The following is a 27,077-nucleotide window of genomic DNA, read 5'->3' as shown; positions in this document are numbered from 1 at the left end:
CACGTATCTTACAGTTCAATTTGACTTTTTTTTTATCTTTCCAAATGGAGCCAACCATTCAGGCTTAAAGGAAAATGGCAGTATGGAAACCTCCAAATGCAAGTCTCCATGATCAAATTGACGAAGGGTGCAGTAAGCGGTTTCTCACACAAGGAACAAACAGATGAGAAGAAATGCTGAATACGTTCACGTACACACATCATCTGCATGCAACAGACAGGAGTGAATTTCCCAACAATTTGTACAGTCATTGAAGTGGCTCTAAGTGGTTATGGACAGTACTGCATTTTACTTGCTATTTCTTTTTCTGTTTTTTTTTTCCTTTTTCTTCTTCTTCTATGTAAACATGTTGGTGCTACCTGACGGTGTCAGCAATGTCAGCATGACATAACAGTCACCTTGGCACACTCTGTATTTAATAACATACAGTGGTCACATAAGGAACATTACAAGAGTATTACTGCACGCTGCAAGACCGTGTGGTAATTTAGGTTTGCCGTACATGGCTTGGCTTAAGAAATCATGGTCCCGAAATGGGCTCTACTCTGAACTCTGCAACAAATTCTTGAGAGCATAATTTAAAAACACTGCACCTCTAAATTAGTTTCTTTGGGGATTGGCCAATTCTGTTTCCATCAAACAGACAGAAATACATTTTATGGATTTTGTCAATTTTTTTTTATTATTATTTTTATTTTTTAACCAAAGCATTCCAGATTCCAGTTTCCTGCACTGGTCCATTGAGACTTTACATAAACACTCACTTGAGAGCCCAACAGCAGTGCAGATCGCAGATAGAGCTTCTAAAGAAATATCTTAGGGTGAGCGCATGCGCTCTGCCTTCTTCTGCTCCCCTGCTTTGTGGATTGAACTTTGAGCCACTTTGTGTAGGCAAGACATGTTGTCATTGATACACAAATGTGCTTACAATTCCATCAGCATGCCAACAAACACATTTTTTTTTTTTACTTTTTTTTTTTTTTTTTTACTTTTTATTTCATGTAATTTTGATTGTTTCAGCATAGTGTCATGGGCTTGTCCCCATTTACAAAGGTTAGTTCATGAGGGCACTTCACAGCACTGCTCTCTCTCCAAGATCTAGAAGAGTTAGTGCTGGAGAACTTTTGCAGAAATACAGTGCAACGAATTGACGGACAGTGTTCATTTCCCCTAAAGTTCAGCATTTGGGCGAAGAAAATCAGTAGCTTGAAGGTGACTTCTAAGCTCAAGTGGCACGTCGTAGTTCTTTCGAAAGAAGTTTTTCATCGATCCAACATTCACTTCAAGACAGCAATAAAGCTTTTCCGCCTCTTGTATCTCAGTTTAAAGTTTGCTTAATCCCTCCTGAAGCCAATTCAGAAGAATGTCCTTGTGACACTGATCATGCCAGACCCTCAGCAGGGCTTTTAGGGAGCCTTCACACATGAGTCTGCATGCGTTGCTGCGAGGGCCGCCCATAGTCTGACTGCTGTGATGACACCTGCGAGGATGCGTATGAGAAACGGGAGGAGCTAGATACTTTGCTGGCCTGGTCTGAATGCTCGTATCCGTCAACCTTTTCGAAGGAGGCGGGTTTGACGTAGCTTGTAAAGGCGCGACCGTAGGTGGCGGGCAGGTAGGCAGAGCCTGCATAGACTGGCTCCTGGGGGTAGATGGTGGGAGCTTGCTGTTGTTGCTGAGGTTGTTGTGACTGCTGTTGCTCATAGGTGGTGCGTGTGGCAGGGGTTGTGGCGTAACGCTGGGAGAAGTCATAAATCCGAGGCTGAGTGGACTGTTGGCCGTATAAGGGGCTCGGCGAGGGAAGCTGAGAGGGAGTGTAGACTGGGCGAGCATTAGGGACATATTCGGAGAAGCCAGTTCTCGTGATGTTGCGGTCCTCGTGAGCCCGCACATTGTAGTAGCCATTGGTGGGGTCCTAGGAAGAAAGAAAAAAAAACCTTGTCAGAAAAATGTAAAATAGTGTACTGAATTAAACACATGCAATTTATTTCAGTTAGGTGCTAGCTAGAAGTTTGTAATTGACCAATAACTGTAGGCTTTCTTGAACATGATCCAAACTTGAAGTGTAATACAAATATGTTTTCAGCAAGTTAGTGTTATTAAGTACAATAGTTTCCTCAATCCTTTGAAACAACCTTTTGCTTTCATCAGATTAACCATCAGATTCATGCTTTGTGAAATGTAATACCTTGATATCTGATCTCTCATCCTCCTCCTCCTCCAGTAGGTCGCTGTGCTCTGTGCGAGAAGTTCCTGGAGACTCACTGCTGTTGGGAGCCTGAGAAAAGAACAGAAATTTGGGTTAGAGACTGTTCAGTGTCTATGGTATGTTAAATGTCATACACTCATTATTAATAGTGTCCCTAGCTCCTGGTCTTATTGTAAACAAATTATCAGTAGACATTTTTAATAAGTAAAATATAATAAATGACTTTACATTTTGGCTGATGTCACTATAAGGCCTCTCATTTTTCTCGACATATTGTTTTCAAGACAAATATAGCCTAATATTTTGTTTTCTTAATGCATATCCAATTTCCCTTGGAAATATGCAACTATGTTATAGAATTAAAATGGGCTGAGAACCCTGTTCTTGTTTTTCCTGCAGTATGGCACTTGAAAGGAATGTGATGTAAAAGCTATTCCTATCTATAAGAATATTCTGAGCATTTCTGCATTGTTTTGAGAGGGGCTTACCATAGGCTCCTTCACATCCTCCTCATCGTCATTTCCTCTTGCTGCGTTGTGGTCACTGTGTACGATTTGTACGCGGATGTCGCTCTTAGACAGACGTGTGCCCTTTTTGCCTGGGTGAGGAAATAGCGCAGTGTATAGAGATTAATGAGGTGAACGGTGGGAAGATTTCCAGAGAGGTGAAAAGGTCAACACTGCTCCAGGCAAAGAGGTGGCCCCATAATTAACCTCTGTCTAGTTAGTTTGTTTGATTTCTACTGTATCATGTTTTTTTGAGGAGGGAATAAGAACTCTCAGATAACATCTGACCTTTGACCTCACCTTTAGCAGTGTGGCGGCAGCAGATGGAAACCAGGGTAATGACACAAACGATGAAGACGCAGCCTCCGCCCACCGATGCTCCAATGATGATTAGCAAGGGGAGGGCCTCTATAAGGGAAACAGGTATTCTATTAAGCCACTATCTCTCAAATTGCAGGGATTGAAGACAACCCAAATTCAGGCTGCACATGCATTTCACAGCATTACAAGGTCAGTTACAAAACAAGTGGGTTTAATGATTTTATATTTCGATTATATTGGTCACATAGCTTAGTTTGTCCTTCTACTTCACTTTTTGTCCAGCCATAATCATATTTAGAGGTTGAAAAAATGTCACCATAAATTCTATAGATGCTAAATAGGGTTCATTTTCTTTTCTTTTCTTTTTTTGGTTTAAACTTTGGGGCTAAAGTATGATTCAGACATGTTCTTGACAGTTATTTGTGAGATGATTTAAATTTCATATTATCAAAAGGTATGCCAGTTCTCCAGGTGATTCAAGAAAGGCTGTCTGCTTGACAAATGCGTTCTACCAGGAAGTCTTTTTTCCATGCCACGTCCAAACTCAAGCGCAACATATAGAAATTCATCTAGTGTGATCCGCAGTGGCATCACAGGACCCAGCTATTGTCTCTAATCTCTGGTGGAAGAGGGGTAACCAGACCTGACATGCAGCGAGGCAGCCGACAGTAATCTAATTAGAGATTCCAGGAGATAGCACTGTCTGCCTCTCCAGAGACTTGGCTCTGCTGCCTTGATGCAAATTGCTGGCGAAGACCTTATTTTTGGTGTCTCCCAGTACAAAGGCTCAAGCCGTCTACCACGCTCTTAGTCTTATTTAAGCAAATTTAAGATGGTGCACTGTGCATACAAAATGTAACAGCCAGTGAAGCGTCACATACCCATGTTGTACATTAGGTCTTGATTTAATTCATTCAGGCTCAAAATCTATATCTTTGTTATGGAACGAATGTATTCATTAAGTCGACCATCTCCTGATTAAATGATATTGATTTGGTGGTGTATAATTAAGATTAGCACAGGGTTGTAGGGTGTTTTGAGATGCATTCCCTGCATAGAGCTGACTCAAACTGGATTACAGCTTGTCATGACTAATCTTAAATAAAAGGCACAAACTCTAAGGTGGACAAAACCTACAACTTACTGTCAGTGTTTTAAAATCAACCGTCCTTCAATTATTAAAGCAATGGTGCCAAACAGAGCTTGGCCAATACCCAAATCTAAAACCCCATGCCACTTTTCTCACTTTACTTTCAGCTGTTTGCTTCTCACCACTCCATTTTGACTCTCTCAACCCAACATTTCTCAGAAAATCCCCCCAAACATTTCCTCAATGATCTGCACTACCAGTCAAAGGTATGGACACACTTGACTGAATTTATGATTCTCACAGTCTTCAGAAATTTTTGGAGCTAAAATGCATAAATGAAGAAGCTTAAATGCATAAAATTACTTTTTAGACAAATATAAAGTGTGCCTATGTAAAACTTTCTTAACAAAAAGACAATCAATACTAATTTCAATTCAATGTTTTTTTAAAAGCATCTCAGCTCAGAGATGTAAAAGCATGGGCTGTACACTTCAAATAAGATAAAATATAAAATAGTTTTGATTTATTTAACATAAATAATTCATTTGTTTGATCATTACATCATTTCCATACTTAAAGGGATACTTCACCTCTGGAAAGATGAATGTGTATTTAAAATAGGTCATTTATGTAAAAGAAATGTGAAGAAATTTTTGAATTTGGAGCTTTCTAGCCTGAAAAAAGCCAGAAAATGTATTTTTGGCTTATGTGGATGAAAGACAACAACTCCCAGAATGCACTTGCTTCGCTGCCCTAGGAAGCCACTCCCAAGCCATGCCTACCGGTTAGACAGCGCAGTTGAAAACAACAAGAAGGTTAGGCATAGGCTACTAACTTAGTGAGTCTCCGTGACGAGTTTGCCCTGGATTTCGAGATCGCCCAAAATGTCCGGGATTCGGCTTTTGCGTTCTACAGTCGCCATTCATCATGTTTACTGTGGCGCGCAGGACGAGGCTGACGGCCACGGGAGAACGGCGCGAGGCCGGTGGCGTCATTACTGAGACGCGCCGGTCTCGCATCTCTCACGGAGGAGCGGGAATTTTCTTAGCAATGGTAAAACGCACATCAACCAATCACTTGTTTAGCGTTCATGTAAACACTACATTCAGATTCACCGATCGGAATTAATTCTGTTAGATTGAAACAAAAGTGCATGTAAACAATGAATGGCGACCGCAGAACGCAAAAGCCGAATCCCGGCTATTTTGAACAATCTCGCCCGCCGGACAAGTCTGGGAAAAGGAGGATGGTAACTCCTACTACTCAGTTTTCTCCTACTACTCAGCTTTCTCCACAGAACAAGAGCCTGATAGATTAGCTTCCAGGCTGACACTGTGTACATTTTGTGAGTGAGATCCCACCCTCTATGGGCGGGTTGAAGATATGCGGAACAACACCTTCTACTGGCTGTAGTCTTTAGCCTCTGGCCAGAAAATCCTCCGATGACGCAAAATGACGATTTTTGCGTCATCGGAGGATTTTTTTCCAGACAAAAAATACATAAATCTCTCCTCTCAGGGGGATATGAGGGTGGAAAGCATGGTAATTCGAAAATACTACAGGTTTTCTACTAATACAAAGCTTAATGCAAAATCCTGAAGTATCCCTTTAATTTCATGTCATTTCATAATTTAATGACCACTACCATTCTAAAAGGTGGAACAAAGTAATAGTAAGGAATTAGGTGTGTCCAAACTTTTGACTGGTACTATATTGCTTGATGAAAGGCTGTTTTACACAGGATAATTTGGCATGAGGACCCATACCTTGCTCTTCAAGAGTGACCAGTGCTGTGCCTGTACCGAAGCGGTTCCAAGCAGTGCAGTTGTATCGAAGCTGGAAATCTTGTGCCAGGGTCTCTGAGAGGATTAGCGAGGAGAGGACCCCTTGGTCACTGTTTACTGTCTGCACGGAGAAACGACCAGAAGAGCCAGATGACAAGATCATGTCCCCAAATGTCCACACCTGAGGAGGAAGAGACAACAAGGTGTAAGGCACAAAGACAATCTTTTTGTACAAAAAGCACAAAAAGCATTCTCGTCGCTTGATAAACTTATGGTTGAGCCAATGTAGTCACTTGGACTATTTTAAACATTGTCTTTTCTAACTTTCTGGGCCGGCAAGTTTAGATCCCATAGAGGCCTATGGCGGATCCAGCTCTCAGATTTAATCAGAAATATCTTAATTTGTGTTCTGAAGATGAACGAAAGTCTTACGGGGTTGGAACAACATGAGGGTGAGTAATTACTGACAGAATTTTCATTTTTGGGTGAACTAATCCTTTAAGCAAGCATGAAATGTTTACAACCGATTACAAGAGTTACAACTGATTTTATTGATTTGATCATGAAAAGGTAAGAGGGATTCTTGATGTCAAGCAGAAAGTTCGTAATTTTTATTTATAACACGCACTATTGAATCATTTACAATGTGACCAGGAACATGTATTAAGTAGGGATGTCCCGTGCTGATCTCAAGGATCGGGATCAGGGCTGATTGAGATTTTTTTTAACTGATCGGTATCGGCTATCCTAAGCCCGATCCTTTATTTTAAAACGGATGTCAATGCGGTGTTGTGCAGTAGGTGGTGATATGCATTTTCAAGTGGGTTTTCCAACTAGAGAGAGAGAGAGAGAGAGAGAGAGAGAGAGAGAGAGAGAGAGAGAGAGAGAGAGAGAGCGCATCTTATTATTAGAAGTATAGGTCTGTGTGTGTGTGTATAGGCCTATACATATAATAACTGTAGTAGTAGTAGTTATATTGGAATCACCCAGTTGATTTTGATAATTGAGTTTTTTACAATTTACATTTGAGCCCTGAGAAACTGTCTGCACATCCCTGTATACATTGGATTAATTTGAATACATCTAATGTACTTGAAAATTTGCTCCAAGCACTAAGAAAATACAAGTATCTAGTGTTGTCACGATACTATAATTTCTAAGTTCGATACGATGCCTTGAAAAATATCGATATTCGATACCATTTTCGATACCACGGAGAAAAAAACTGCCACAATATTAAGGGTTTTTTTTTTTATTTAAAGCTAAAGTCTAGAACATGACAATGAGGTATATTTTACATGAACAAAAATGTTCTGAGGTAGTGCACTTGTTCAAAAGCATAAATGCTGGTTAATACATTAACGTTATTTGATTAACAGATTTAAACGCAAACGTGCGTGCATCACACGCAAGTCAAGTCACCTTTATTTATATAGTGCTTTTAACAATACAGATTGTGTCAAAGCACTTAACAGTATAAAATTGGAGGATAGAGTCAGTAATGTATAATAATATTAAACATTCACTTTTCAGTTAAAGGCATTTCATTATTGAATTCAGAGATGTCATTGTCTAGCTCAGTTTAGTTTAATGGTTCGAAAACGCGAGAACGAGTAGTGTGCTGCGTTTTTATGTTGCTAGGCAACCACTGAAACAGCTGTCCTGTCAGTCAAGTAAACGTCAAATCCGCCTTTTATTAACTTTATTTACTTTCTGTTAACATTGTGGTAGTTACGGTTCGTGAAGTCGTTAAGCTCCTGGTAACCCGCGAGAGCACCACAAGTTTATCCTCATCATCGCACTCTCCGGGCGTTCAAGCAACTAGCTTTCATCACTAAAACGGAAGGCCCGCGAGGCGCAGCAGGCGCATAAACAGCGCGCAGAACGCTCGCTGGAAACCAATTGAAAATAGGCGCCTCTCTCTGCAAAAAAACGCGTCAAGTTTGATCGGCCCCATTCACTTCACTTTTGCTATTTAACCAGAGCGAATGAGACGAGTGCACGTGTGGTGTTTGTCAACGCGCCTTTGGGGAGAAGTGAAAGTGACAGCTCGGCTAGTATCGATACTTCGGGAAATTAGTATTGGTACCGTTCAGATATTTCAGTATCGATATTTATCGAAATATCGATATTTTTGACAACACTACAAGTATCAGATCGGAACTCTAAATCGGCAGATATTCAATATTCGGATCGAATCAGGCGCACCTGATCTGAAAAAACCTGATCGGGACATTCCTAGTATTAAGTGAATGGGGTCCATTTTGATTCCAGGTTGACTTAAAACATCATTATAAATTCAACCCTAGTCCAACCAGCACAGCAACAAAAGTGGCATTTTGAGCATAAAAGAATTAAGGACATGGATATAAACAATTGTCAACCCAGTACTAGACATTCAGTGTCTTAAACTCAGTGTCAGAGATTAGAATTTTTCTTGTGCTCGCTGTCATGTCGAGTTGGTTTACCAACAGTGTTGTGCCTCGGTTTGCGAAAAAGAGCTTTGTGAAAAAGCGTGCAGGGAAGACAAGTAGCTCCTGTCTAGCAGAAGGTCAGTCTGAAATCTCAAAGCTACTCAGAGAGAGAGAACAAGCCATTGTTTCTTCACTTCACCTTTATGGCAAAGAGGTGAAATAGCATCTCAGAGAAGTCCTCCCTTGACTGGCCTGAGGTGAAGGAATAACAGGCAATAACACCCTGAATCCCCACCTGTCACTGTTTCCAGGATTAGATTTTTTTCTTCCTCTCTGATTCCTTCTTTGCATCATTGCTTTTAGTTACCCTTGCTTCCATCTGTCTCTGTGTATCTCTATGCTTCCCCCTTCTTCTCGCTGCCTCTCCAACTTAGACCCTAATTATCCACTGAAATGCCTTCCCACGTACTATGAGGTCATGGGAGGTCAGCAGTGCTATGCACTAATTGCTCGTCGTTGAAGAGGAGCCTAGAGGGCTGGAGGTCTTCTCTGCAGACCCTGGCATTAGTGCAGTTCGCCTCTGCACGCTTGAGGGTGGAAGAGGTGAGATACAGGATCAGCCCTCTCATCGAGCACTCTCTAATAGGGGAACGGGGCTGTGTAGCTCCGCAAGTGTATATTTGTGTGGGTGTCAGATATGGAAAGACAGGGAAAGAGAAACAGGAGCAAGGAAAGAGAAGATATTGGTGGAAGCAGCGGGGAAGGGAGCTTGAGCGTGTGATGTGCACACACAGAAAGCACCTGCTCAAGGGAGAGGCTCACAAACAAGCTTGTCAGCAATAAGGCTAGACTAAGCATCAGATAGCTAGCAAACACACACATACAGAAATAGGAGAAAGTATACTTACGATCTTGTCAGGAGGAGGGCTGCTGCCCACCAGACACTCCAGTTTGCCCTTGGAATGCTTGACGGCCTGCTGCGTGGCCTCAGCCGTGATGATGGGAGGGCCTGTAGTGTTTGTGTGAGAAAGAGAAACAGAGATGAAGAGAAATTGTACTTACTAAGGGTGCTAATGAAAGCAGAAGAGAAGAAGAAGACACAGAGCTGATGGTCCTTGTGCACTCAAGACTAACTGCATGAGTCATGCACATAAATATAAAGCTCATAAATTAAGGAAGCAATTCACTGATTAATAGTAAAAATTACAGCTTTTGTTCCAAACCCTAGTAAAAGAATCCAACTCAAGGTTTTGGAACAGAGCATATCATGGATAAAATCTGGAAAGTACGAGAAGGAAAAAAACAAACAAATGAAATACAAAGACAGCATTTGGTTACCATTGACAGTTAGAGTTACATCTCTCTCGGCCACACCAATTCGTGGCACGATGGCTTTGCAGGTGTACGTCCCAGAATCCTCTTGGGTGACTGCCTTCAGCTGCAGGGTGTTACTATTGCTGAGCACCTGTTAAATAAAATTAACAAGAATAGCCTGTGTTCAGATATGTTGCTATACCAAGACATTTATCATCAAGTGACCACAGATATAAACATCAGGTAAGAGCTTTCCACAAACCACATGTCAATAATTTATACCAACAGATTACCACACACCAAATATAACTATACACTTTCTATCAAATATCTGTATGACAGTGCCTGTCTATATGTGTTTGTAATATTGATGTTTTTCACTTCCTGTTAAAGTCTTATCTTTCTAGCAAGTTGTGGAATGAAAATCATTACAGCATGTCAATATTTCCCCAGGATGATTGGGAAGATTGTGTAGACACACAGCATGATTTTTTTGTTCCAGACAGAATAAGCCATGGCCCTCAGAGATGGCCCCATTAGCACCAGTCATCCATTTTGTAGTTTGTGGCTCACACAAGAGAAAGACCAATGCCACCAATACCAACGAGAAAGCATTGACTCCGCCTGTAATTTCGTCTGCAGCAATCTTAATTACTGTCTAAAGCGCTCCAGCCTGGGTCCTCTGAGTCAACCCACTGCTCTAATTAAACCTACGACAATGGCAGTGCAAAAATTTCCGGAGTGTGAGCAGATACTTGTGCTCCTTCGCCTCTAGTGCACACACTGTGGTCACTTGTTAGAGGCCATTGATCATTAGAGCACCCTCTTCCCCTTCCCCTCCTTCCCCTCTCGACGCCGCCAAACTGTGATTAATCCGTTTAGCACTCGCCTCGATTTTTCATTCGCCGGCACTCATCGAATTAGCCAATTAATCCATATCTTGTGGCGATGAAGTAAACGCTCTACTTGTGGATCAGATCGGCCCATACTCAGGAAGGGCAGGGTGGAGGGATGTAGTCATGGCAAAATTAACTGATTGCCTCATCAGAACCTTCTGGCTTTTCAGCCTTAGCCTCCCACTCTCTCTTTCCTTCCTCTCTCGCTTTTTGTTTGCTTTCTCAGGCTCTTTATGAAATCTGATTAAGCAGCAGAAGAGAAACACTTAGAGCAGAATAGGCTGATGCATTTCACACCCCTTCTGGAGCTAAACTTTCATTTTAGGCTAGCAATCATTTTATCCATTTGCCATATTCTTGTAAATGCACCGTAAACAGAAATGCCATCCATTAACCATCCAGCTCTGAGCAGAAAATCATTTGATATTTTCTGTACAGACAGGGGTTAAATTGGGATTTTGGAGGTGGGGGAAATCTGGTGTTGATTCTGGTGCCATAAACAATTAGATATGACTTGAACATTAATATACTTGTTAATTTAATGAACCTTTTTTATACGTTAATACGTGCTAAATGGAGATGGAATATGTGTACTGGATCAAACAAAAACTGGGCTGGAGAAACAATGGATTGTCAAACAAAACAAAAGGTGTTCTGAATCATTGCGACCCAATCATTCCATATCCTAATAGAAATCAAATTAAATCTAAAACTTGTAGAATGATTCAAACAGGACTGCTGTGGCAGTTGTTGAACAGATGGTATGCCATATTTAGAAAGAAGAAGAGAAGAGGTCACCATACCACACTGGATCCTTGTTTGGTCCAGGCCAGAGTGAGGGGAGGGTTGCCCGTCCACGAACAAGTGAAAGCAGCATCCATCCCTATGTCCACTGTCTGGGGTTTTGGTTCTGTCAACAACCTGGGACCAACTGCAAATGAAAGATGTGGATTCATATTGTGTTCTTGTACATTTCATTACAGTGTGTTTTTGTGTGCACAAAACAAGAATGAAGCCCATTACACTGTTCTCATCTTCAGTCTTATTAAGGGAAATATGCTAGAATACAAGTAGGAAATAAAGGTCATTTCAAGAAGAGATTGTGGGAGGTACGTATGTTTCTATATTTTTGAAGGAAAATATATGACTGTGTATTGTTTGCCTCTTGTATATGAAAATGTATAATAAGGTAGAAAATATATCTTATTTAACAGATACTTCATGTTTAAAACATCCACATGAAGACCAAAATACATGGCCAAAAAAAAAAAAAAAAAGGTGGGTAGTTTATCTAGCACTTTTAATACAATGCTACTTATAGTACAACAAACTCTACATCTCTAAAATACTTTCTTTTTTTTAATTGCTTTCTGTAATTTGAGGGGAAAAAGACATAAATAGAGATTTAAATGTCATTACACAGGCAGGCTGACCAATAGAGCTCTTTTTTTCTTTGGCAGAAAAGCACTTACATTGTACATCCACCAAGGTGCTGACATTAGTACTTCCTACTGAGTTGGACACCTCGCAGGAAACTGGGTCTGTGAAGTAAGAGTGATCTACGGTCACCTCGAGGCTGTCGCCATTGGCCTCTGAGATAGGAATCCCACCTTTGGACCATCTGTTTGAAACATGATGATGAAAATGTATTCATTTATAAGATTCACCATTAATCTTATTAGTAATGTTGCTACCTTTACAATGAAAACTATTATTAACACCAAACACTGAAGCAACTGTGCACAAAGCATTTGATCTGTAAATTATATCCAATTTGGGGTTTACCCTCAAACCCAAATCTGATGGAGTGGATAATCTGGTATTATGCAGTGAGTCTGTTGTGATATTAAATGTGCTTACCTGTAACCTGTGATCTCAGGGTTGGCAGAGGCAGAGCAGATGAACAACACTTTTGCTCCCTCCATCACCGTCTGAGGCTGAACAGACAGAGTCACAGACGGAGGATCTGGAAGGAAACATGCAGGATTAGATTCACTGCAGCAATAGAGGCTTTACAAATCCTTCCCAATGACTTTACTGCCAAGCTCCAGGTGTGTAAATCTAAGTCACAATCCTTTTTTAAAATCCATTTCCTCGTCCAATTACACATATTTTTTTACCATAAAAAAACCTGCTAATCTAGAGACAATTGCACAGTTCCTTGCAAACATATTCAAACCAATTCACACACTTATAGAATCACTAATCTTATTCTGAAATATTGCTCTCCATTATATTTTTAATGTGACAAAACATTTTTTACATACTAAACTTTTTCACTTTAGAAAACACTAAGTAGCCATTGTTGTTTTCAAGTATTCAGTATACAAATAAAAAAAACATGTGGCCTCAACCTGCAAAATTAAAGCACCACACGTTCTGCATCACAGACAAGACTATTTAAAAAAAAGAATATAAAAATAATACTCACGCTGAACATTGATGGTAACCGAAGTTTGGCGACCTGCAGGGGCGGCTGGGTTTAGGACCCTGCAGGTGTAGGTACGTCCAGAATCGCTGTCCTCAGGCACCATGGGTAGCAAGCTAACCGCTGTTTCTCTCTTTCCATCCTCCATCAAAGTCTGAAAAGACAGTAATACAGTGTGAAAACAGTTAAAAAACTGAGACCGTATCAGTACTGGTGGAACAAATTGCTGTAGTTCTCTGAAAATAGAATGCATCAATGAAATGTTCTGAAAAAAATGTCTTATGGCAGCTCTTAACAAAACTAACTGTAATTTCTATTACGTGCGACAGCCTTTGAATTGAAATAAGAAGAGGCATTTGACAGACAGCATGGCTACTGAAATGTTATTTCGCCCTAATGGTCGGTGTACTTCAGATACAAAACACAGCTGTTTCTCTCATCTTGTTATCGCTGTTAAAATCACACAGACATGATAATCCTAATCTAATTGTCCTATATTTCCTGATGCAAGTCCTAATTTAATAAGGAATTCCCATGATGCCAGTAATCCCATTTGAGCTCAAGTCTGTGCCAGCACTGTAGGTTGAGCATTGCAGAAAATTAAAGCTGCCATCAGTTTAGCGAGGCAGGTGTGCGTTTGTATTTTACAACGCTGCCGGGACCATTCTGCCGTTAGCTCGTTTTCCCAAAGATCTGTCTATCAGCTCTTCCTGGTGCACATCATCTTCGGAATCTATTTATTGTGTGAATCAATACATTAAATCAATACACCTAAGTAGGGAGAGGTGCACAGTCTAGGTTAATTGCTGCCCGATGAAACTTCAAGACAGCCTTAATGGAGGATGAGGCGGAGTTTTAGATTTGGGACGTTTGGAGGGGGGAAAGACACAGTGCTGTACTGGGCCAGGAGCATTATGGGAAGACAGCTCCCTGGAGAGCCTGGGGCGAATCGATGGCAGGTCACACGCTTAACCTCCGACACGCTGAATGCATTTTCACGCTAGATCGAGTCACGATGCCGCCTGTCATCAGCCTTCCACTCACTGTCCTTTTATTATTGCTCATCTGCTCTGTCTACCTTTTTCACATTCCTTCACTTTGTTCTTTGTGTCTTCATGTGGCTTTCCATTTCATTTTTTTTTCTCCAGCTTAAATCAAAATGGCTTTGAGTTTTCTACCACACTCTTAAACAAGCTTCTACCGTTTTCATTTTTCCCTCATCTACTTTCAGAGTTTCATCTATCTTTCTTTCTCTCTTGCTTTCCTCCTCTTCCCTCGATTCACTGCTCACTTTTCTCCCTTTAAACGTGTCATTTAGTGTCATTTAGCGTGGTCAGAGAGCATGACAAATGTGACACTTTCGCAGTTGCACCCGGTTCATGCTCCACCGCACTTCCCATTGTGTTTCAGCATTGTTGTGGCTGATTTCCCCTCCTCTCCCACCCTCTTCCTTTCTCTCTCTCTCTCTCTCTCTCTCTCTCTCTCTCCCTCCTTTGCTCTTTCTCTCTCAGCGGAAACTGTATCAAACGCTTATGCCTGTCTGAGCTTTGACATGCTCCAGTTATGCTCGAGTATTAGAGCAACAGCGAGAGTGAGAGAAAATAGAGGCACAAAAGGAGGCGGCTTGCGGTGGGGTGATGAGGATGAGACATACAGAGATTGAATTCGAGAGTTTTCGCAACTTTGCTTGTGCACTGTGAGATAGAATTAATGTGAAGGACAGGTAAGAGGCAAGACAGATATCCTAAGTTGTAATCAGCCATAGTGACTGTCATGCCTGTCAGTAAAGACTGATGTGTCCACAGCCTCACCTTTGAGTAGATGGCATCGTGCATTATCTCTCCATCTCGGTACCATGTTATTTCTGCGGCAGGTTTGGCTCCAGATGCCCGGCATGTCAGGTTATGAGGGGTGTGAGCTTTCAGTCGAACAACTGGCCCTCCTTCTACTACAGGATCTGAAGGTGGCACTGAGAAAAAAAAAAAAAATTATTTGGGAGAAAAAACATGAAGGGCATATTATACTTGCTTTCACCTGCCATTTGAAGCCATCACATGTGGATATATTTATATGGAAATTCCATATACACTAGGGCTGGAATGTTTTTGAAATTAATATTTTGCTGGCAACCAACATGGTTAATAAACATAACAATGTTAAATTCACTTTTAAGTGTCCTAAAGACCAGTAGACTATTCAGTTCAATTCAACTCTATCAAAGATTGTTCAAAATGTAGTGTATTTTTAAACATGTATAAATCCATAGCCTAACCTCTTCCTGACTGCAGTGCTGAAGCATTTAATTTAGCTGCTTTGACCTATACAGAACAGGCTGGTAAATGGACAGAGAGATTGAGAGAGATAGGCTCTCACTGAAAAAGGTTAAGACAGTACTCATGCCCTTTTAACATGGCTGAGATTTGCTATTATGAGTCTATTTACAGGCACTCTGCTGCAGGCCCGTTTCATCTGAATTACTGATTTGTTCATTTGTTTGCATGCCTGTGTGCAAGCCTTAGGCAAATAGTGTCTGCCACCTTTGATGAAGGTGTCCATCTCGCAGTACGCACAGAAACGCGTGCAAAAAAAAGAATCTTTCTGTGGTACACTCTTCCGTCTGTCCTGCTCCTTTTCTCTGAACCAATTTCTGTTTTTGTATCAGAATTGTCAGAGGTCTTTTCGCTGGTCTTGCCCAAGCGCTAATGGAATCCGTGTGCGAGGTGATTCTAATTTCCATGCGGATTCCCTCGACTGCACTCCTGCCGTTGACTTTTTTGACTCTGTTGGATTGCTTTGGTCTCATCCGGCTGCATTGATTTCCCCACATGCCCCTACATGCACGTACACACATGATCGCTCACATATACGTACACACACACCTCTTTCCCTTCATGCAGGAGCTGGCATATTTGCTACACTCTAGTCTGGGAATTCAAACAGCACGCCAAACATCGGCAGTGTGCACAAAGGCTATTGTTGTAGCCCTACTTTTCTTTGGTGAGTCTGTGTGGGTGTGCCAACTCTGTTCAATTAGAGACAGAATTCTTGTTATTTTGCAGTAACAAACTTGGGCTTTATCATTCTCATAGCACTAATTCTTTAACGTCCCATATTTATAGCCCATGATATACTTATGCTGTGGGGGAGATCTGTGTTTTTCAGATACTATACAATGCAGCTTTGTCCAAGTTGGGCCACCAGGTGTCAGCAATGCAGCACTGAGCTGAAATCCCCAGTGACCCCCCCCCCCCCCCACACACACACACACACACACACACCACACACACACACACTCCCTCAGTCTCCCCCCTCTACCCCTGTCGCTAAATGCCGGAGAGTATGTAGATCAATCATATTGCGTTAATGTAAAAGCAGCCCTGTGGTTGATGAATTCTGTGAGTCACTGTAGAATGTGCTAACTGTGCAGACTTTGACTTTTAACCATTCACGCAAGTCATTTGTGACTGCTGCAATCACATTTCCTTGGCCCTTCACTGTGTTAAGTGTCAGAAGGCTACAGAGAGAGGGGTAAAGAAACAGTGAGGAGGGGGTGGGACATTTTTTCAGGGTTTATGTTGACTTGGTTTGATAAAAAAAAGAGTCCTGCTGTGGCGTGATTTAAAATTGTGAATAAAAAATGAAGGAATGACTTACGATTGCATGGGGGTGGGATCTCTGAAGTGTTTATGCGGAGCAGAGAAATTTGCAGTGTTACGAATTTGAGGCAGTATTTTAAATACTGTTAATGAAATTGGGGACTATGAGGAATGCTCTATTCCCCCCGCTTTTAATCAGTTGCAGAAGAGTTATATTGCAGTGGTTTCTTCTTACTCTCAATCACACTCACTCATATCACACACACACACACAGTTCTTACCCAGCACCGTCAGTTTGGCTCTGTGTGATCGCAGCCCAGCCTGCGTGGCTTGACACTCGTAGACTGCATCATCGCCTAGCTCAGCTGAATCGATCACCAAGCTGTGCTCACCTGATAGCGGGTCTCCCACCAGAGAGTAACGTACCCAACCTGGTCCACACAAATAGCACTTTTAGAGATATGCACCACACATATTGCCATCACAGGTAGGGCTAGTTTTGAGATCCAGTTCTTTGTGCATTAGCATCTTTGTGTCACTTGGTCAGCGGCAACATGTGAGATGCCTTGCTCATGCAGCCAGCATAGCACACAGAGATAGCCTTAACTGTCCAGGTTGCTAATTTCAAAGCTGCTGGGGAAATCATTTTAAATGTCAGTGCGTGACATGAGCGGTGATTGATTCTCCACCTCAGCCCGAGCAGACGGCTGAAATGATTAGACAAATTAAACGCTAGTTTGCATTAGCCGCAGTGTTTGTTTGCCTTCCCGTTTCTTCACTCAATAGAGCCTAGGAAGTAAGGCTGTGACATTACTCAAACACACATTCACTGCAGAGGAGGGATACTGCCCTTTGAAAAAGATGAAGATAAGAGGACACTAAGCCTTGGTAAATGGACTTCAATAAGCATTGTGTATCTCCTGGGGGAACAGCATCATTTCTGCCTTGCTACTTGCTCTAAATTTGGTTGACATATAGGAAACTGGGTTTCTAGCTAATTACAAACCAGTGCACCATTTAGAAACACCTTGAAAATTAATTACGTTGACTTCATTTTTTTCCTTTCCTTTCAACTCAATTTTTAAAAGTGACTCGATGAAAAGCACTATTAAATGGAATGACTTTTAACCTCACTGTTCGTTTAGCTTTTGAACAATTCTTACCAGGTAGGTCTCGTTCACCACCTAATGCCAGGCCATCTTTGGTCCACTGCACCATGCCCCGATATCCCACAATCACACAGGGCAAGGTTACTGATTGGCCAGCAACAACTACTTGGTCCTGGGGCTGCTGGGAGAAGTAGGCTGCTTGAGACACTGCAGGAGAAAAAAAAAAAAAAACTTTGGTTGTTGTTTGATATTGTAAAATATGTATAATAAGCACGCCATATTCCATTATCTTCTTTGACTTGTTCTTGAAAGAAACACCATAAATGTGAGTGCTGCCACCTAGTGGACCCTGCTGTTAATGAAATTTATATCACACATTGTAAAACTGAAGCATCCTTAAGACTTCATAGCAGTATACAAATTCACTGATGGGCTTCAATCTATCACATCCTGTTTGCAACTTTTTTTGGTTAAAAAGGCATGCCCATAGCATTTATTCTCTTCCAGTCATATTGAGTTTTTCTTTAAATGCAGAAGTGACACCTTTCTTTGCATCAGTCTGCCTGCAAGGCTGGCTCTCTGAAATAGACCAGTAGCTAGTTGGATTACCATGGTAAACTACAGTAAGACTCTCCCTCCTAATGCTGAAGCCTATCTGTCATTTTGCTCTAACCAGTCCACTTTCAGGTCAGTGATTTTGCACAGGGAGAGAGATGGGAAAGCACAGAACACATTAGTGCGATAGTATATTAGCGCTGAATCAGCAAGAGCCATTCCAGCTCGCATTCACCATCTCTCTGCAGCTGGTAATACTCTTCCAGTTACACAATGAAACACAATTTTCCTTGCAGTACCCATGCACTGGGCTCTGGGAACATATTACTCTTTTACACTGATCTAAAACCATTTTGCCTACCCAACACACTCTTTTAATTGAAGTTTCACGACTGGTCACACACTGTGCTCGGTTTTTTTTTTTTTTTACCAAGCCCAGTGAGTGGCAACTGATTGATGCAGAAAAGACTAATATTGCATCATCTTCCGGTTGGAAGGAAAAAGGCACAGTCCATAACACATTTTACAACAGTTTGATATTCTGAACTTGGCAAGGGGTCTAGGCGTCAGCTGGTCATGACTTATTTAACTCTTTCCTATGCCCATATGGCAACCTGCATAGAATGACATGGAAAGCAATGCCCCGTTGAGCCAGAGAATCTGTTACTTCTTCCCAGGGTGGGGGAAGTGCTGTTTTTTAGTAAAATTGTTGGTTAAACAATCAAAGGAGCTTTCAGCGTCCCATGAGAGCCATCCGTCGTGGGCTAAGAAAGGCACCTGCCACTGCACTGCCTTCCCTCTATTTTGGCTTTGCTGCTATCTTTCTTTCTCCTTTTTAAACACTTTTTACTCTGTTTTTCCTGCCTGGTTTGCATATAAGATCTCAAGATAAATGTGTCCAGACTAAACAACAAACATCCATCTCTCTCTCACTATTCCAATCACTTTTATATACACACATGGTCTTCTTACACACATTTATGTGTTTCTCCATTGCAAGAGCTTTATGATTGGATCTGGTGCATCATGAGCCCTCTTGAAAGTAGAAAGATGGCAACCAGCCAGAAGTAACTAATCCATTCACATGAGATTTCAGAAAGGGCGAGGGAAGAAAGAGCACAATTTGATGGAGGTTTTAGAAGGGGAGGGCTGTTACTGGTTCTTCAAAAAGAAAAGGACCGTCCCCCGATTTTTTCTGCCTTTCCTTTTCTTTGCCCTTTTATTTCTGTGTGGTTTAAATAGGAGAATAGAGTGCCAGTGGTGGATAAAGAGGGGTCTATTCAGCTGGTGCTAAACCCCTCTGAAACTTCTCTCTTTGGGCCAGGGGTGTTTAAACAGACAGGGTAGGGGGCCCCACCCCAGGGGGGCCAGCAAGATGGTGAAAGGAGGGCAACATACGGTGGCCAGAAACACACTATTGTCCCCTTGTCCCTTGGTTTTAATAGGCCTCTTCATTTCCAATCAATCCTGCTAAATGCAAGTTTAATAGCTTTTCAATAGCGGCTTTTCCCCCCCTGAGGGAGCCCAGGATTTTCTTTCTCCTCCATCCTCTCTCACTCTCTGTTGTTCTCACTCTCTCTCTCTCTCTCTCTCTCACTTCATCATTCTCACTGCATTTCTTTGAGCTGAAAAGGGGCTTCCGAGCTTGGCTGACAGAGTTTGGTCAAGACTCAATTATCCACTCCATCAAGGGGTGCAGCAAAGACCATCCACCCCCTAACCTCCTACACAACCCCACACCAGTATTCTCTCTCAAAAACATAAGCTTTCTTTCCCTCCAAGGCAAAGGCCAGTGCAGATTTCAGGTATTTTCAAACTTGCTTTTTTCTCCCACTAGTGCTGACAGTCCTCTTTTCTTCTCTTGAGGATGGACAGGAAAAGAAATAGCAATAAAATGGAAGTATACTTCCTTGTCTTTTTCTTGTACTGCGCCAACCTTTTTACTGGACAGACACATTAAATAGTAGGTAAAAACACAAATCAAAATAGCCATTTCAAAATTTCAAAAACATGCATCATGCCTGACTCTGCCACCTGCTACCCTAATATCACCCTGTATCCCACAAGTTCCCATTCCCATGGGAACTGTTACTGAGAGGAGGATACCAAATGCTCAGAACTAGTGGTGTCTCTTCCAAAGAGCTACCAAGTTTTTTACATCATGATTAAATGAGCTAAATATGAGATCAAAAGTGCTAAATATGACTCTTTTGTCAAAAACAAAACTCTTCTTGACATTATTATTAGTGGCAGTATTTCTAAGCCAAGACTTTAAGTGTATGTTCATATAGAATTGTTCTCTTTTTTTTGTATACTTCTGCCATCCCTGGAGCGCCACTTTTATGAGATATTGAGTCTTTTTACAGATACTGTAATTGTGTTGTGCTTCTGGGATTCTCCTTTTTGCATCAGGTACTGGATGAACATCGATTGCAATTAAAGAATCTTGCCCCAGCATCTAAATGTTTACGAGCGGTGATAATTCATCAGGATGAGCCGATGTTTAAGGGCTTTTGTACATTCAATAGTTCCTCTTTAGACCCCTTACTGAGTTGTGCCTCTGTGCATGTCTTTAATCACTCTCTCACACACAAGACATTCACAGCTTGCATTCAGGCCCATTTACAAGTTATGCACCTGTATCAATGCACGCACTTGGCCTTATGAGCAAAACCAAAAGCATATTTATTACCCTTGCAATGCATGTAGACATTCACACACACAAACCCACACATATAACGAAATGAGTTCACACCATGGGAGTGATTCAGCGCTCTCCAAATCTTGCTCCAAGAGAAGCTCAACAAAATATCACATCTGGTTAATGAGTCATTTCAAATTGGAATAATTCCTCCTTGCTGAATTAGCCAATTCTTTAACGGCATGTTAGCGGCTTAATTACATGAGTTCATTCCTGACAGAGAAGAGAGGGATGAAAGCAGGAAAAGACGAATAAAAAGGAGGAGGTGTTGAGATGAAGAGAAGCAATATAGTTGGAGAGAATTGAACATTTTTATAGGTGGACCCTTTTGAGGATTTCTAAGCTGGTCCTGCTTAGAATGCACTCATGGAAAGAACAAAAACTGATTTTACATTAACAAAAGTTAATATATAAAATATAAAACAGGATAATAAATATGGTACTCACATGAGCAGGTCAGACAAAAGGCTTGGTATTAACATGGCTGTCTGGCTCGTGCAATGTCATTACAAGGTACCATAACAAATAAAGAGGTGCGTGGGATAAGACAGAGAAAGCCGTCTCTAAAACCTACGTTGTGATTTGCTCCACAGTGTGTGGCATCTGTGTGTGCCTGTGTGTTTACGCGTCCCCCCTTCCCCTAGTAACAAGGTCATAACACACTTGGCCTGATACACTTTAATCCGGATTTTTTTCAAAATGGAATATCATTTCACGGCACTGGATGGAAGCAGAGAGGAGTGTGTGTTCATGTGGTGGCGTAAATAGGGCAGGCGTACTGTGGGGATTGTGGCTCACATTTAGTTGCTACTTTGACACAGTGACTTTGTCTTTTTTTGTCACATGTTAAGTGCAACTGCAGCTGTGCCTGACTTGATCATGACATATTAAAGAGCTTTGCTTTTTTCTCTCACTCTCCCCTAGTTTCTCCAGGCTGTTTTTAGAGCCCAGGATGTGTCTGAGGAGAGAGCTATGCACTCTGCCTCACTGGGACGAACGGACGAACAGATGTTAGCAATGATCCCTCTCTGGTCTACCCTCACTAGGGACAGCGGGGAGTCTTGATGGTATTAGTGAAAGTCTATGTTCGTGTGTGTGTGGCACTTGGTTTCGCCCCTGGCACAGTTGCAGATAAATCAGAATATTTATCCCATGTCAAGCCATATTTAGCCCTCCCTCAACCTCTTCACTGTTTGTTCTGACAACCCTGATTATAAACAGTGAATATGTTGCAGGAGGGTAATGCAGATCACATGGATTTATGATCATGCTAAAAATCTATAGATAGATAGATAGATAGATAGATAGATAGATAGATAATTCAACAAATGCATGTGAGACACATTTTAATACAGATGTTATATCTCAATCCAATTAATTCCATTTCCCTGTCCTGTAAATAATATAAAAGCCACAAAAAAACAAACAAAAAAAATCACTGAAATGTTCAATTCACCCTTACCGTAGCCTGCTCTTCTATTAAGTACAAACACCACCTTAAGCATTGTGCTCGTGACTTGTCAAGAGGACAGATTGGAATACAAGACAAAGAAAGGTAAAGGCGTGGATGAGTGCAGAGGAAAAAGAGAAAACTAGTGTGAAAAAGTAACTTGCTGGAAATAAACAGGGCTGGCTAAGAGCGATCCATTGTGCCTGCTTCAGATAAGGCCACTAAACCCAAGCTGGAAAGAGCTGAGCTCCATTCTGCACCATGGAATTATCCTTTTGTTTGGTGTGGGTAGACTCTCTATTGTTTCATTCTCATTGTGGAGGGTGAGTGTGTTTGTGTGCGTGTGTGTGAAATAGTTTACGCAGATGTGAAGATGTGTTAAACCAAAGTCCCTGTAACATTCTCTAGGCTGCATCTCGAAAAGTCTCCCTTGTAAACATAGCCGTCTCCTCTACCTAATGTCCAAACAAACTGAGCCAAGGGCCACTGGTATTTGTTTCTGCGGTTTCAGAACCTGCCACAATTCATTCCTTTCTCTTCTCCTTCGTTCTTGCCTTCCTATTTGCCTGGTCTCATCTTCTGCACCTTATCTACTGCCTAACATTCCAGTCGCATCTTTCTCCCCCTTTCCTTTTTCACTTTCAGTGTTGTTTTCTGTCTAAATTGCAGCCTAACAGCTTTTTAAGAGCTGTTTGCAGGGGTTTAATCCTCCTAGCCTCTTATTCAGTCTGCAGTCTATTGTAAGCATCCTGGCACAGTACGAGACCCTTTTCAGGACGACCATACAGCTCATCCATCCATCACACCTTCTTCCTCTGTCCTTCCCTCTCTTTTTCTAGCCCCTCCAATCCCTTTAGTAAACCCCCACTTTCTCTTTTCCCTCCATCCCTCTCTCTTTTCTCCTGTCAGCCAGGCCTGATCCCCGGCATCAATGCTGAGCAGGGCCCTTTTCACAGTTACATAAGGTGTGACAAATTGTTGATTTGCCTTCTCCATGCCTGTTTCTGCTCCTCTCTCCGCATTCCAGACACCCTGTCCCTTGCTCGCACACTCCCTATCCCTGCCCTTTCTCTATTTATCAGCATGAAAATTGCAGGGGTTCAAGTCAGCCTGTCGACAGAGAGAGTGAAACGGGGATGATGGGGGGTCTGCAGCGGCAAGAGAAACTGAGAATAGGACATAAGAGCTTCCAGCAGGGGTGGAGAAGGGAAGAACAAGCTTCTGACAGAAAAGAGGACTCAAACAAGCCTATGCTTTTCAGAGGGAATGAAGGAAATCTATAATCAAGCTTCTCACCCCGCAGTTATTTCTCACTCTGTCTTATTCTCTTGTTAGTGGTGCTTGCTAAGGTGCTTGCAGAATTTTTCATACTTAGGGTTAGGGAATTGAACAAGCCCCTAACCTGAAGTATTAAACCGACTATGGACATGAATGATTTATATTTACATTTATTCGTTTTGTAGATGATTTTATTCAAAGCAAAGTGATTCCTCGAATCATGTGCCTTGTTGAGGATTGTTGTGCTATTACTTTTCTTAATCTTGCCCTGAAAACAGCGGTAACAATGACCACATTGTCAGATTGCGTCATAAGAAGTCCGATAGCTAAATCTTGGAATGAGAATGATACTGAAATATGCGTATGTATGTATGTGTGTGTGCCGCTCAGGACCTCTGCATGCAGCAGAGGCTTTATCTGTCACACACTCCTCTATGCTGTGCAGCATCTCTGGTGAGCGTCAGAACTTTTCCAAGTGTCATTATTCCAGCGTTCCCATTCTCACTCCCCCACTTCAGAGTCTAAGAACTCTTCTACTCACAGACGGAAAGCTCTCCGTTAGGAACACAAGACGCTGGGAGGAAAAAAAAAAACTAGAGAGGGAAGGAAGAGGGGGAGGATGAGATTGTCTCTACACATCAGCCAACTGTCTTGACAAGATGTTGATTGAGCCAGTCTTGTCATTTCATTCCTGCAGGTCTCCTGGTATTTTCTGGAGATGGTTATTGCTGCTTCTCTTCCTTCTCTCTCTATCACACTTTATCTACTTTTCATGGCGCCTTTGTCTAATTCTCTCTCTCTCCTATACAGCATGCAACAATCTCTCTTTATCTCTCTCTTACTTGTTCTCTGTTGCTTGGTGTACAGTATGATCTAAGATCTAGAATGCTTTTAAATCATTAGCGTTGTGAGCTCTTTGCATAAATGTGTGGGTTGCTGTATGCACCAACACCCCCACAATAATGGAAACATCTACAATTGGAACGCCTCCGATGGGCCTAATTCACTGTGGGGAAAATAAATAAATACAATAAAGACAAATTAATAAATAAATAAACAACGCTTTTATATGCACTCTCATTTCATTCCTCTGGCTGCGAAGTCCGGGTAAACAACACTGAGAAAAAGCAACACTGTAAATATGGCAAGATGATTAAAAATCCATAAAGTCAATGAAAAGATCACTTTTAAACGTGCCCCCCTTATTCGTCTTTGTTGATCACTCTGCCCTGCACTCACTTTCTAAAGGCAAATGAAATGAAAACTAAGAAATCTAGCACTTATACTGAGCTATTGGGATGCTAGGCTCAATGCCCTGGGGTGTCAATTAATTTAGTCTGGGGATTTGTGGCCTATACTTCCTAATTGAGCCCAGTGGAGGCCCCTGTGGCTCTCTGTGATAGGAGGAAGTGCGTTCTATAATTAATATGTTTTTTTTTTTTTTCTCATACTGTCTTTATTATTATTTTTCTTTAATGAGGAAGTGATGTTGTAAATGTATGCATCTCATTAGAGCAAAGAGGGCCATGCACTTTATTGGTCTAAATGCGGAGAGGAAAGGGAAAATAGCTGTAACCTCAGTTGTTAGTGGCATATTGAAGTCTCTGCATGCATGGGATTATGCGTGTTGGAAAATAAAGAGAGATGGGTTCAATGAATACCTTGTTAGGGATGTTCAATGTGTGTGCTTTTTTTGCCGCTTGGAGGTTAATGTGGCGCTGGCAATTCTATTGAAGCTTTCTCTAATTTGATGTTTTTTCCTCTCTCCTCGAAAGAGAGTCTGACCATGGCTAAGGGTTGTTTTTGAAGACCACCAGTTTGTTTGATGTACAAGAGATTTAATTTCTGTTCCATTAGAATTTCCCTTTTCCATAAGAATTTTGCTTTGTTTCTTTCGACACCTATGGGGCGGTGACTTCTATCCGCATCACGTAATATTATACAATTAAACAAACAGCTCCTTCATCTCTCTAGGAAGGGTGGCATCAGCTGAAACAATGAGCCGCCTCTTCGCCGTTGAAAGAGCTGACCCATGCTCACGGACGGTCTTCAAATCCACCGTGATTAATCGATGTCTTTGGTTTTCACAGTCACCACATTTTGCATTTCCTTCCTCTATCAAGTTAAGGTGGTTGGAAGTTGGGAAGTTTAATTAAAGGCCGTACTGTCTTGTTCATCAGATTAGCCTGGTCTCAAAAGTGTTCTTTTAACATGACTGATGACTAAAACCCTCCAGAACAAAAAATTATGGCTTGGCAAAGGAGGATAGAAAAAGGATTGAAAAAATCTTACCTGCCGACCTCAATACATCCTGGCTTGCTTAGCGCAAAAGAAGAGAAGGAGGGAGGGAGGGAAGAAGGGAAGAAAAAAAGTAATTTCCTGAAACTCCATTTCTTTGGTGGTGATTAGCAAAGAAGCGTAATTAGGCTGAAATGTGAAGTCAGGATTTTTTTTTTTTTTTTTTTTGTCTTTACGGATTGAACCACTTCCTCTGGAAAAATCTGGCCCTGATTAATGAATGAATGATTAATGAGGGAACTAATAAATCAATTAATTATTAAGCAAGCACTCTGAACAAGAGAAAAGGGAGGATGAGTAGTTGGAAGTGAGTGTGAAGGGAGCGTTGTTACGGAAGCCACACACACATCGTTTGAAGAACCTTTAGCTGGGCATAACTGTGGATTCCAGACAACAAGTGTTAGTTTTAGCCAAAGATGTGACATACTCACATTCGTTTTTACTGATTGGTGACATCGTGTCACAACAAGACAACAAGTTGTAACCCTGAAGCACAGAGGTGGCAAATCTTCTTTCCCCACTTCATCCCTCCTTCCAACTTCCTACACCCTCCCCACTTAACTAGGACACTCTATCAATCTTTGATAATACTTGGCGTGGGCTGTGGCTGCGAGACCAGCGACGGGAGAGTTGAGGCAACACAGCATGGCGTGATGTATGAAATGTGGGCCGTGCCAGTAACAATGATATACTGTAGCGTTTTCCAGTCAAGTTTGACCTTTTTTCCTCCGCTGATATTAATCGCTGCAGCGCCAGAATACATGCCTGATCTATTTCTCCCCCAGGAACCCTGTGCACTTTACAGTGCCGCTCATGCCTCTCCATGTCTTTGCTAAGCTTTCTTTATCTCACTTCCTTCTTTCTTTCGCTAAGACTACCCCCTGTTGAAATGCACCTCACCAGGATGCGCCACCTAACTGTTATTTTATGATTGGATAGGTTTGTTGTGGCCTTTTAAAAAATGCGACATGCCCCTGTAAACCTTCAACTCCCCCATGCACAAGACCCAGCTTAAACATAAGAGAACTTGCTTTGTGATAGCCAGAGATATAGATCTCTATGCTTTGGCTGTGGCATTATTAGCTGAGCATCTGAGCAAAAGGAATAGACACCGAGCTTTTGAAGAGA

General features: G+C 41.7%; 1 protein-coding gene and 1 long non-coding RNA gene across 2 annotated transcripts in view; one reads left to right on the top strand and one right to left on the bottom strand.

Annotated features, from left to right (window-relative positions):
- Positions 1–322: 322 nt before the first annotated feature.
- Positions 323–27,077, bottom strand: part of kirrel3l (kirre like nephrin family adhesion molecule 3, like) — a 42,961-nt gene continuing 16,206 nt past the window's right edge. Inside the window, exons 2-15 of the mRNA XM_079885007.1 lie at positions 17,722–17,874; positions 16,840–16,989; positions 14,774–14,931; positions 12,966–13,116; positions 12,395–12,500; positions 12,007–12,155; positions 11,338–11,465; positions 9,663–9,789; positions 9,233–9,333; positions 5,893–6,091; positions 3,016–3,123; positions 2,698–2,807; positions 2,189–2,278; positions 323–1,915 (exon numbers count right to left, since the gene is read on the bottom strand). Coding sequence (XP_079741133.1) covers positions 1,418–1,915; positions 2,189–2,278; positions 2,698–2,807; positions 3,016–3,123; positions 5,893–6,091; positions 9,233–9,333; positions 9,663–9,789; positions 11,338–11,465; positions 12,007–12,155; positions 12,395–12,500; positions 12,966–13,116; positions 14,774–14,931; positions 16,840–16,989; positions 17,722–17,874 — 2,228 coding nt within the window. The 3' untranslated portion in view covers positions 323–1,417. The remainder of the gene's footprint in view (positions 1,916–2,188; positions 2,279–2,697; positions 2,808–3,015; positions 3,124–5,892; positions 6,092–9,232; positions 9,334–9,662; positions 9,790–11,337; positions 11,466–12,006; positions 12,156–12,394; positions 12,501–12,965; positions 13,117–14,773; positions 14,932–16,839; positions 16,990–17,721; positions 17,875–27,077) is intronic.
- On the top strand, positions 2,225–5,944 carry LOC307166566. The gene is made up of 4 exons (XR_013822653.1): positions 2,225–2,325; positions 3,022–3,138; positions 4,294–4,392; positions 5,868–5,944. It is a non-coding gene; the product is annotated as an uncharacterized lncRNA (long non-coding RNA).

This window comes from Squalius cephalus (assembly GCF_949319135.1).
Source record: "Squalius cephalus genome assembly, chromosome: 11".
NCBI classification, from domain to species: domain Eukaryota; kingdom Metazoa; phylum Chordata; class Actinopteri; order Cypriniformes; family Leuciscidae; genus Squalius; species Squalius cephalus.
The sequence above is the reverse complement of the archived record's forward strand: the minus strand, read 5'-3'. Positions and strand labels throughout refer to the sequence as shown.